This window comes from Tympanuchus pallidicinctus, unplaced genomic scaffold (assembly GCF_026119805.1).
Source record: "Tympanuchus pallidicinctus isolate F22 unplaced genomic scaffold, pur_lepc_1.0 scaffold22, whole genome shotgun sequence".
In the NCBI taxonomy this organism is placed as follows: Eukaryota; Metazoa; Chordata; class Aves; order Galliformes; family Phasianidae; genus Tympanuchus; species Tympanuchus pallidicinctus.
Window position 1 is genome coordinate 14976455 of NW_026294739.1, and position 12934 is coordinate 14989388.

At 43.3% G+C, this 12934-nt stretch overlaps 1 protein-coding gene across 3 annotated transcripts; it reads right to left on the reverse strand.

The window, feature by feature from the left end:
- Positions 1-254: 254 nt before the first annotated feature.
- Positions 255-12374, reverse strand: CAPN10 (calpain 10). Of its 3 annotated transcripts, none has more exons than XM_052687339.1 (13): positions 12236-12374; positions 11746-11951; positions 9834-9965; positions 9397-9593; positions 8564-8781; positions 7899-8040; positions 7290-7456; positions 6451-6734; positions 5789-5991; positions 3846-4101; positions 3380-3579; positions 2802-2847; positions 255-1102 (listed from the first exon to the last, which is right to left on the reverse strand). In XM_052687339.1, the coding sequence occupies exons 2-13, from the start codon at positions 11887-11889 to the stop codon at positions 1073-1075; spliced, it is 2019 nt and encodes a 672-aa protein (XP_052543299.1). In that variant the 5' UTR covers positions 11890-11951; positions 12236-12374; the 3' UTR covers positions 255-1072. The 3 variants fall into 3 exon arrangements, with proteins under 3 accessions (XP_052543299.1, XP_052543298.1, XP_052543300.1); XM_052687338.1 differs by lacking the exon at positions 12236-12374 and adding an exon at positions 12043-12164; XM_052687340.1 differs by lacking the exon at positions 12236-12374 and adding an exon at positions 12034-12155.
- Between the last annotated feature and the right edge of the window lie 560 nt (positions 12375-12934).

A 12934-nucleotide genomic window follows, 5' to 3' on the forward strand; every position in this document is an offset into this window, starting at 1 on the left:
CCAAGTTCAGTAGGGACAAACATAAGTTTTGCTTTTAATGACATCCTAGCATAAGTGGAAAGTCACTTATTTCACAGACATAAAACTAAAAGAAAACTTCATTCTCCTCTCTAACATTTCCAATTACCACCATCTACTTGGTGAGAATCCCAGGGCTTTAACATGCTGTAAAGTTTGCTACTGCAGAACAAATGAAGACTTGGCATCCGCAGATACTTTCTACCTTTTTAATAAAAGACATTGAAAACTCTTAAATTACTCCAATTTTATTGAGGAAAATATAACATCTAAAAAAATCCTCCTTGATTTACAAATACTTTCTAACAGAAATCAAGAAGAAAAAAAAAAATCTCTCAACCTTCAGATTTCCTGCAGTGAGGGCAGGGGGTACCTGGCATCAAATGCATTCTCACAGATTTATGACAGCAGTCTGATGAGGCAGTTCATAGAAGTTTTCAAGTCTTATCTTCATCTTCTGTGGGATTCATCAAAGGAAAACTCACAACAAAAATCTCTTTTCACCCTGCCACTCGCACGGTGCAGCCAAGGGCCCACAGAAAAGTGCTCTGCAGTATGACTGGCAGTGTAGGATATAAGCTTGGACTTGCTCTATTCCAGTTTATTCTGATGGTTCTTGAGGTATGTCCTACGTGAGAAAAAGATTCCAGTTTACTTCTGCTGTGTTCACCCTTTGGTCTCCTGATTGAGTTTTTTTCTCCACAATATTATTCCAGTATGCACTTGAATTTCCTGGTTTTCTTCTAAAAATGCACCTCGAATGAAAACATGCACATATTCTTCACCTGTATGTGTGAGGAACTGAGGTACATGATGAAGATCCGTTGTACAGTGCTGGTTCTAAAACACGTGGGAAGAACATATGCTTACAGTGCACACCATAAAGGAGGTATTTGTACAGAAAAGTTGCTGCAGACCTGACAGTTGTTACCAGTGGAAAAACAACTGGGCTATAAATTTCTGCTCTTTACCCTGTTCCAAACCAAAACCAGCAAGAACTGAGTGTTCCTCAGCTTTCCCATGAGTCTCAAAATGTCAGCATGAGGGTTCCACGTCACATTTTCATCACAGTTGTAAATGAAACCTACAAGAAAATGATCAAGGCAGAAAAAAAAAAGTTATTAAATGAAAAAGGAAATTCCTAAGGAACTGAAGTAAAACAGAAAAACACAGATTTAAAACCAGGACTAAGAGCTGGTTCTGACTGTGAAACATCTTAATAAACTAAGAACTTATAAATCCCGTAATGTCAGTAATCAGGAATCACACAAACACAAGAAATACACCAACATTCAGCTCTGTTCTGATGCACCACAGGGATCAGCAGCCCAAGTTCTCAGTAAGGCAGACTGCCCACATCCTACAGAGGTTACAGCTCTGAAAAAACCACGTGGTTTAAAATCCAGGCTTCAGAAAAAGCTCTCGGAGGATCTTGGATTCAGACATTTCACTTCTACCACTGCTGAGGAAACTACAACTGCCACTTATATCCCATTTTTTCATGTCTTGAAGCCCTGAAGAATCTACACTCTTAGTTCCCTTGGTGCTGGGAGCACTCTTTGCCTAAGTCCCTCCATTTTCAAGGAATACCCAAAAAACACATCTTGAAATACATGCCCTCTGTAACAATGGCCTCACAATCTTGTTTTCCCAAAACAACAGTAATGAAGAACTTCAGCACATACTTCACCTCCTAGATATTAACTTAGCAATTGCCAAGAGGAAAGTACATGCTGATCTTTACTGCAGTGAAGCAAGGACAAAATGTAACCATTGGTCAGCATGACCTAATTCAAGAGAACTAGCAAACCAGGAGTTCTTCCTAAGACTTCTTTTTAATCAAAGCTTCACAGAGAAATAGAATGAGTATCTAGATGGTTGTGATCTCAAGCAATAAGCAGAGTATTACCCAGAGCACGCTCTGATCCACCAAACACATCAGATAAATTAAAGAGCTGGTTAAAAAAAAACACACTCAAAGTTCTTCTCTCACTCAGTTAAAACTCTGTATGCAGTAAAAACTCAGCACTTGCATCCACCCCTTCAAGAATAATATATATGTACCTAATTAAGCAAAATACAGTCATCAAAATGTTAAATATGTGGTATTAGTTCTTAATAGAGAAGTCTGCATGCCAAGAAGGGACATGCAGGCTGTGAGGAAACCAATAAGGAATTAAACTACCGTGGTGCAAGGTAATCTCTGGGCTGCCCCTTGTCCTTCTTGCTGTATTTTCTCTAGTTTTTCCAATAATATGCTACCATTAGAATTTCTGAATTGGGCATCCAAGGTATTAGTATTAGTATCAAAGCCAACAAGGTGAAGGAAGATAATGATATTTAATTAAATCTAGTAGATCTATGGTAACACAAAGAAACAAATCACATGAAAATGCATTACAAGTGATTACACTTGTGAAAGCAAATGCAAAGGTCAAATCCAACCAGTTACTCCTCACTGACAGCCCTGTTTCTCACAGACACCGTGGCACAGATGCACACTGGGGAAGGCCTGCAAGGAGTAAATAATGGCTTTATAAAACAGTCATACATAAACTTCCACATATCTGAGCAGAAAGCAAAGATAAAGCTGCTAACTACTGCTACTCTGCTAGAGAAACAAAGAGAAGAGTAACTGCTTGATTTGATTCTCAGTTTGCAGTAAGTAAATGAGAACATTCAAAGTCCAGTCCACTGACGTGTGGCTCTCAAATATTATCTAATACATAAACTTTGATTATGCCTGTGTCCCCATTAGGGCAAATTAAAATTGGATCACCTACTTCTTGCAGTACTTGTCCAAGTGTCTCTCTGCTGTGAATGCGTTTCCTGTTGAAAACCAAAAGTACATTTATACTTCTGCACAAAGCACAGGGGGGTTTGCAATCATCAACTGTTACACCAGGCATGGCTCCACATCCTTATCAACATGGAATTTTTATCATAATCTTATCAAATCTACAAACTTTGAGTCAGACCTGCTATCGCTCAGCAAGATGTAAGAACTCACTGCAGCTTCTCATCCACAAACAAATGTTGTTTGTTAGAAAGCTTAGTAAGCTTTCAGCATAAATCCAAGTAGCTGCAGATAGGTGACAAGGAGTCACGTCAGCACATATTCTCTGAACCTAGACATCTGTTGTTCAGCAACTGATGCAAGAAGATTAACAACCACACTGCTACCTCAGTCGTTCTTACAACATGGTCAGAGATGGTAAGCAGTGCTTGCTACAAAGTCAAAAGGAAAAGTGAAGATTCCTCTACCAGGAATGACAGTACCTACAGTTACAGTTTCTGAACACCCTGCAATACGCATACTAAAAATTACTGTAGACCCAAACAGAAAGCAGTGAATTTTTACCTGTCTATTTTGGTTGCTATGATCACTGTAAAACTGCCTTCTGTGTTGGGCAGGTACGTAGATGGGATAATTACATAACTTCCAGCAGGAAGCCTGCACAGTCTGCTTACTTCCTGTGAATAGCAGTGAGGTACACAGCTCACCAGTGGCTCCAAGTGCAGAAAAGAGGAAGTGTTTTGCTTCCAACTGCTGTTAGGTACCTGCAAAAAAAAAAAGAATGATCTTCAAACACAGGTGTACCTGATGCAGCACAGTAAGATGTGTTCTGCATGTATTCTGCTCCAAATGCTCCCTCTTATGCACAGAACTATAGAGGAAACATTCTCTGAGAATAAAGCCAGCTGAGTGCTGTAGAAAAAAAATGAAAGAGCACACTTTATCTGTTTCACACACCAATTTTTCATCTGTGTCACTGACTCACTCCGAGTTCACTCTCCTAAGCCTGCACCTGGCAAACAAGTCTCACCTGGAAGATATGAAAACCTATTGGACGACACTTGCTGTCTTGGCAGTGCTGACGAAGGGTGATTTTCACACTGCTTTTTCCTGGTCCTGCAGGAATGGAAAGGGGAAAGCAGGGATTGATATGGAAGGAGGGGAAGTTCCTGCTGCCTCCAGCACTTTGCCCATTTTTCCAGCATCCTTCCAGCTGCAGCGTTTCCCATTCACCTACTGGGAGTTCTTCAGTGAGAGCAGCATCTGGGGGTGGTGGTTTTATCTCACTGTCAAACACAAGAAAGAAAACAAAATGCAACAGAACACGTGTGATTTCACAAAGCTAGAAAACCAGCTCACAGAAACAAATCAGTATTGCATAAACTCACAGGAACAGAGTCCAAAGCATGCACTGCGTTGTCTGCTTGTAATCTACCACATCTTTAGTCAGAACCTACCATTCACCTGCTGACCTGACCACTGCAGCATTAATACCTATTTCAATCTAGTCCAGCATCACTTGGCATTTATTATCAACACCAGCCCCATAGCATCCAAAACAATATTTCAACATAAGGACAGATGGCATAGTGGAAGTTATCCCCACTCCTCCATTCACTTAAGAACACAACAGCTGTTCTGATATTCTATGATTGTCATTTCAACTCACATCCAATGCCTGTTTCAGACTTAGCAGCAGCAGATGAGAGGACAACATTTGTCCTGCAGTACTCTGCAGTGCTGTTCATTCAGAAAAATACATTGCCAACATAAGCCCATGTCTTACTCCCAATAATTAGCCAAACTAGCCTCACTGTTTTGCAGGTCTTTATTCAGCCTAACCCTTGATGACATTTTGCCTCCAAATTCTACAGAGTAAACGATCTGACTTCACAGTGTGACTCGCCAGCTTCAAGAGCATAAGAGCTGTTAGTGCACAATCAGAGTATCAAAAACAACATGGATAGCTTTTAAACACCTTGTCAGTGGTACATTCTGCCTCCATGCTTATCAGGCACGAGCAATTAGACATGCCCGTATTTTTTCAGGTTTACTGGAAGAAGATACAACTTTGCTGACACCACACGACTCATCATGTCTCCACATGTATTTATTTTAGGTGTTTGGGCACCAAGGCAGACTTGCTCATGAGTAACTGATTTTAAAGTGTTGAGATATCTGCTACAGCTAAGGGAAAAGTATGTAAGTGATCTGAAGCTAGTGAAATGACATTGCTGATGTCTCACATTGGATCAGCAAGCACTGTTATACAGAAAAAAATGCTTTTTCAAGTTCATTACAAAAGACTTAATTTCTATCACAAGCTACGAGGGAAGATCAAATAGGACACAACACGGAGTCATGCTTACAAGTATTTCTGCAAACTCCACAGTGCTGTCTGGCTTGAATGCCTTGACTCAAGACACAACCCTTCATTCAACTAAGCAAGTCAGCACTGATGTCAGTGCTGTTTTTCACACCTGGCCTCGCAAAGATGGGCTACAAGTACCACGTCACCTGAGTCCACTGCAGACTCTACACTTGCATTTGGAACTGTATTGCTCACTCTGAAAGGTGCTGTACACCTGGCAATCTCTCAGTATGTGTGCCAACATCTTTTCCACTATACATGAGAACATACAGCTCTTTTCCATCATCCACTGTGGTAAGAGAACTTCTGTGGAACACCTGCATTTTTCCCAACATTAACAAAGATCAGGACACTGCTCATCTCATTACTTCTGATGTGTGATACTTTAAACAATTAGTCATAACACATAAGAGCTGCTTCATCCAAAAACCAAGGAGATGGAAGAATATTTTTTCACCCAAAAAACAAAGAGAAAACTATACTATAATTTGGTATTGTGCACAACTGTTCAGAAACACTTTGAACGTTTTCATACTGTGCAAACATATCTTCATGCATCTCTTCATACCCACAAGAAGTTTTCTCCTTCTTTTTGAACATACCTGAGAGAGATTCTTCCTGTAGAAAATACACGTAGCAAGAAATGCCCTACAGCATCTTTCAGGAAAGTGCTGGGAACAACAAGATAGTACCCAGGAGAAAGGTCACAGCACACATGCACTTCTCTGTCGTAGGAATGGCAGACGGTACCTACAACTGGAGGAGCAGAGAGGGTCTTTGGAAGGTTAAATCGTTTCTTCTCCACCTAGAACAGATGCATAACGGTGCACGGTGGTTTAGGAAAAATGAGCAGCTTGTAATAAAAGCAATCAAATACTGTTTAGACACACCTGCATTTACAGAATGAAACAAGGAAGAGAGCATCAGCAGGCGAGCTGATTATCAAAGAGGAACAGAAAGCATTAATATTCAGAAGTAAAATTTGGAATAGCCATTAAGTGATCAGCCTGAAATGTCATTCACTACTTTGGAAGAATCCCCAGCGTTCCACTGTATGGCACTCACAGAGTAGAATCAAGTGCTGGTTCATACCTAGGCTGTACAGACTGTAACTTTGTGACATTTCAGGACATGAATTAGAGGTGGAAAACGTTTAATCAGTGGAATTATATCACTGTTGTAAGAAATGAATTATTTTAGTCAGATGTTTCAATAGTGCCGTAAGACTTCTACTTGCAAGAAAAATATGTGGCTTCCAAATTACCTTCCAGACATGCAGTCCCACAGCCTGATATTTCTTCTCCCGAATGCCTTCAGTCAAAGACAGATTTTCATCTACTAAGCGAGTCAGATTTTTAATTCTTCCAGCCCAGTCAGCGCTGTATTTTCTGTGTTTCTGCAGCAGAGCAATGCACACCTCGCTCTTCTCACAGACTCTCAGCCAGAACTTAGGGTTGGTGGGGAAGCTGCTGTTGTTTCGGCAGCCACCTGCAGTCTGGCCTCTCACCCAGGATCCAAAAAGATTCCGAGAGTGATACAGCACTTTCTCTAACAAAGAAAGAAAAACACGGTGCAGACTTCAGACACCAGAGGTCATTTATTTTATCCAACAAATATATGGCAGAGATTTCCCAGCCCCAAAAAACATGGTGTGGTAGCCTTGATGCTTTCTCTCCACAGACACTCACAAACAAGGTTTGGAGAAAAATGGAAATGAATGTCATGACTGGTAATGGCAGACTGACATGACTTGTACAAGTAACAAGAAATTGCTTTCAGAAATCTGATGTTTGTATCTTACTAAGAAAAAAAGAACCTCAAAGCTCTGCAGAACAACAGCCATCTAGGGAATGCTCATCTCTCAACAAACTAGTAGGTATCTAGAGTTCAGAAGAGTATCAGAGCCTCTTCTAAAGATCTTCAGTTTCCTCTCACCCCTCTATCCTTCCCAGAAGCAGAGACAGAAAAAGCCTACAGTATAGAACAGAGGGAAAGACTGATACAGAGAAATTACAGTCTACTTGCAGCTATTTGCCATTCAAATCACTCCTTCCCATTGATTTAATATTATCCACACAAGAAAGATGTTTTTTCGTACCACACCTGTATAGAGGCTCTGCAGTTGTCCTTCCTCATTCACTGGAAAGCCCACAGTAATCTCATCAAATTCTCTGAAAAATTCCTCTTCATCAACCCAAAATTCTCCCTCTTGGATCTGTGAGAGGAGTTCAGAGGCAACCATCGGATCCAGCTGGCTCCATCCTTCACCACTACATATAAGACAAGAGTCAAAACACGGCTCTTCACACAATAAAAATTCCATAACAATCTTTTGTTCTTTGTAGCAGATTTGCACAGCAGGACAACAGAAGGAGGTTTCTTCATTTTAGTGTCAAAGACTTGCCTAGAATGCTTCCTGGATACAACCTGCTGGGCAGTGAGATGCATCAGCAAAGCACGAGTCATAACACTTCCAAGTGCACAAACAAACAGCAGCCTGAATATTCTAACACTTGTCAAGATAAGCTCCTAGGGCTTGTCCTTTCCTCCTAACTACCTGCAAGCTATTTTGCCATCTGAATTATTAACGATAATTCAGCACTTCCTTTAAAACATCTCTCTTTGTACCTACTTGGCATCAATTCTAGTTTCTCCTATTTGTGTTAACCTGCATAAATAGAAAAAGCAGACAAGCAGAACAAACCCACTCACCCCTCACACCAGGGACCTCTCCAGCACCGCCTTCCCCAGGGATTTCGTATTCGTAGGAGGATGATTTCCTTGCCTGACACTTCAGAAAGATTCAACATGTCTGTCACTATAAAAGCATGAAATTCTCCTAGCTCACTTGCACCTGGATAGGAGAGATAATAACAACAACCTAGAATTAGAATGTATGTACAAGAATCCAGACCATCATTTCACAAAGACAGACTTTAAATCATTCTGAGAGAGAGCAAAACAAGGGAATTGTTTATTGGATCAGTATTAAAACAGCATTAAAAAAAATGCAATCACATAGAAATAACACAAATAAAAACTTTAAAGCATATTAACTCCCTGTTTATCTCAAGTATCTACAAACACTCAGTGACTCTTTCTAACTACTTTGGGGGTTGGCTTTGGGTGATTTTTCTGTTATTTGCTCTGAGAATGAACCTTACCAGCTTCCCACGCATCTAACATCAAAAGCACCTCCCAAAAAGCCCCTCCATCCTGAACCTACCAGCATCTTTAAATCCTTCTTTACCCAAGGTTACACAAAATGACACCACGCAGCTCACACAACACAGCAGTCAACAGTATGCAATGGTTGGTTGCCTCGTGCTCAGAGCAACACCAAATCACCATTTGTTTTAAATGAACTTTACTGTTACCTTGTCTGGAATTGAGGACTGAGCAGCTTATCACACACTGCTCTTTCAAAACCATTAATCTCCTAAACACTTCTTTCTTCAAAACCACGCCAGACTTCTCTTTCCCTGTGTTTCTTGCAGGGTCTTTCAAGGCCCATCTTTCAGCAATGCCTCCGGTCAGATCCACCAAAGCATCTGCCACCTGTCCTGCCCACAGCTGCTCATAAGATCCATGCACTCTATGGGAAAACACACACAGAAAATGTTTCTACAAACAGCAGAACAAAGGAAACAAAGCTCCTGTGTCCTTCCTATCCTGCCCATTCCCTGGTAAGCAAGAGAAAATCCACAATTTACTTTACAGAACAAATAATCTAAAGAACACCTAACCAACCCATCAAACAATCTGACAGGTTACAATTCATTCCTTCCTATATAGAAACTGCTTCTGCCTTGATGTTTGTACCTTATTTGCACATCAGCTTTCACAGTGTAATAACTGCTTACTGCACATTAACGTTTTTTCCTCTTCCTCCTCTAGGAAGAGGATTAAAATGATTTAATTTCGTTCACTCTGCACAAGGTGTGAAGAAACCACACTTAAAGGCTTTTTCTGCCCTCTGCTGGCAGTCACACCATCCTCTCTCCAGGTTCTTTTGTACGTTTGAAGTCAGAATGTTTTCCTACATTTCCCCACATATAGGAAAAACTGGCAACCATTATCCTTTGCATCGATTTACATAGAGATCTATGCCCACAATTATGACTATGCCAAGTCAGACGCTGAAGCAAGCAAAAGGGAAGACAAAATATTCCACCTCCCTTCATTTCCCTCAATAACAGGGCTCACATACTTTGCATAGGCTTTTTCCAACAGCGGAAGCCAAAACAAATCTTCTGTTTGACACTGGGAAAAACAGAGTTTACCCCCAAGGCAAGGCAAACGATCATCAATGGTTACTTCCACCCAGTGTCCAAACTGCCAGACGTGGCAGGTGAAACGGCCTTGATACAACTCATCTGCCCAGCTGGGCTGCCCTGGAGGGAACACCTAGAGGACAAAAAGCTCCAATCAAGACAAGTCATGAATGGTTATTGTTTCAATACAGAAACCTAGTTTAAATTAGGCTGAATATCAACCCCTTGTAATAAATACAAAAAGAAAGACACAGTGCAGTAAAACTAAGCGTAACAGAAGTGACATTCACATGGGGGCTTGGGATTAAAACAAAGCAATATACATTTGTAAGTCAGGAAAAAAATCCTGGAATACGAAACAAGTTCTCTATACCTTATTCAGCAGGTATTTACTCTTCTGCAAAGCTACACAGGCACAAAGGAACCAACAGTCTCCCAGGATTCCTTGCTTCACCTGCACATCCTGCGGATTGTTTGAAAATAACCGAGGAGTAGAGCAAATGTCCTGCAATTAAAAGAAGGGAAACTGAAGTTGAACCTTGCACAACAGTCTAAGGAAGTCTATGATTTGGAGAACTGGAGGGCACAGAGGCCTCTCTCAAAATAACAGAGCTTTTCCCTTTTACATTTCTTCTCAGCCCAACCAGGCAATAACAACAACCACCTCGTGGCTTTTTACAGGTAGTTTATGTGAGGAAAAACTTGTCCCCATCTAGATTTTATGGCACAAATACCATCACTGAGTGCAACCGCATCAGAAGCACCAATAAGTGAAAGACAACTGAATTCACCAGTTCCTTGCAAGATATTCGATCAACTGGGATGGAACAGATGCCATTCACTTTGCACTGCACACCCCAATTTCCAAGCATCTCCAAACTTGTACGATAGAAAAACCTTTTCTAGGGCAAATAAATACGGATTGCTTGCTAGTGGAAGAGATTACTAGAAATGCAGGGTCTTGAACGAATCAATCTGAGCTGAAAGTGAGATTTTAAACTGGTTCTTCTCTCACCTGCAAGCACTGGGAATTAACTGATCAGCCCTCAGTAGGAATCCAAAACAAAGCTGCTCACTGGGCTCTGCGAAATCTTTTCTTCGTTAATTGTATCTGATAACAAAAGCTCCATCTCTGTTCTACAACCACCCTGGATGTAGGGCAGCAAATTCATTTCATTACGCTTTTATAGCCTTATTCTTTTCCATGCTCAGAACCATTTGGATGCTGGATGGGATCCTTAAAGGCCATCTGGTCCAACCTCCTGCACTGAACAGGGACACCTACAGCTCCATCAGGTGCTCAGAGCCCCGTTGGAGACACTCTGATCTTGGGCGTCTCCAGGGATGGAGCACCACCAGCTCTGTGCAATCTGTGCCACTGCCTCATCACCCTTATCAGAAACAACTTTTTTCTTATTCCCAATGTAAACGTCCCCTTTTTTAATTTCAAGCCACTTCCCCTTGTCCTGTCACAACAGATGCTACCAAAGAGACTGTGCCCCTTCTTTCTTACAGCCTCCCTTCAGGTACTGAAAGGGGATCATAAATATTTTATTTACATTGAAGGTATTATGGAAATGGATCCTACACTTTTTAGGTTGCACATGGGTTACTCCAAAGCCCAGTTATTAGTTAAAAGGCAATATGGTAAGAACAGCCTAAAAATAAAAACAGTAATAATTAAAATGCAATGACAACAAAAAAAGTTTTCTTTCTTGTTAACAAAGCACAATTTTTCCTCAAACAACAGCAAAGGGATCAATACAAACACTACAACCTAGTTGTCTTCAAGACAATTAAACAACATTTTGAAGAAACGAGAATGATGTGGATGTTCAACTTGATACGTGCATAATTTCTATAAGGAAATGTATTTCACAGAATCATAGAATGACCTGGGTTGAAAAGGACCACAATGCTCATCCAGTTTCAACCCCCCTGCTATGTGCAGGGCTGCCAACCAGCATTCCAGGCTGCCCAGAGCCACATCCAGCCTAGCCTTGAATGCCTCCAGGGATGGGGCATCCACAGCCTCCGTGGGCAACCTGTCCCAGTGCGTCACCACCCTCTGTGTGAAAAACTTCCTCCTAATATCTGACCTAAACCTCACCTGTCTCAGTTTAAAACCATTCCCCCCTCGTCCTATCACTATCCAACCTTGTAAACAGCTGTTCCCCCTCCTTTTACAACAGAATACTCCAAATTCTACCGGTACCACAAACGCTAAAGTTGCAGCAGGAATCCGGAATCGCAATTACATGAAAGCATAGGCTTTTCTATCTCACCTGAGGTCTCAACCACGATATCTCACCCTTGAACTGGGCGAGCGGGGTGCAGGAATCAAAGAATATGGAGGCGTCGCTGGCAGGGAAGGCAGGGTCTGTGTACAGCTCTCTCCTCGCCGTCAGCTGCTTTGTCTCTCCCAGCATTTTCAACGCAACCCCAGGCGGTTCTGCAGGCTGTTCCCAAGGCTCTGTTTCCGAGCATCACCCTAGAACGCAAACGAGCGTCGTAACCGAGAAACCACGAAGAAACACAAGCGTTAGCGCCCAGGAAGGGAAAGGCTCTCTCACTGTTCCCACCGAGCTCCCCGAGCCACGCCATCGCCGCTTTCTTTCAGCGCCGGCTGCCGCTCCCGGGGCTCCCCGATCTGATGTGCAACAAGAGGCCTCTGCTCCCCCGCGCAGCCCCCACGGCCGCCCCTCACCCCCAGCTCGGCCCACTCCCCCCGCACCAACCCCAACCCCGCCCCCGCGGCCCTCCCCGCCCCCTCACCGCAGGGCAGGCCCCGCCGCCATGCCCGGAGCGGCCGTTCCCTGAGCAACGCCGGACACCTCCGCCCTCTCCTCTCAGCCCAGAGGTAACGGATTGAGGCGAGGACCAATGAGAAGGCGGAAATCGGGCACGTGACGTCGGCTCCGCCAATCCGCAGCCTCCTTCCCCTGAGGGACAGGGTGGTTCCCAGCGCGCCTCGCGGCGCTGAGGGAAGCGCGGCGGGAAGAGATGCGGGCTGCGCTGCCCTGCTGCCCGTCGCCTCAGGGCACGGGGCTGGCCCTTACCGCTGCCTGTGGTCACGGGCTTTCTGTCCTTGTGTGAGCCGAAAAAGACATGTAAACAGGCTGCTGAGCCCGCGCGGGGCTGACCAAAAAGCAGCGCTGTGCCAGTCCGCTGGTGACACCAACCTACCTGAGGACACAGGCGGCCGGAAAGCCGCAAAGCACGCTGCTGTGGTTCGTTTCTGTCAGAAATGAGCACAAGTCGTCACTCAGCCCCACGAGCCCGGGGATGGGCTGACCCAGAAACGTTCCTGCTGCACACAGAGGGCTGTAAGAATGGCATCTACGAAGAGCTGTGTCCCTTCGGGCACCAGCACAACGGCAGGCAATAAGGGCCCCTTGTCTGCGGCTCCCAGCTGCAAGGCACGGGCACGGACAGGGCTCTGCTGGGGAAAATGGGCCTCTGTTTGAGGAACAG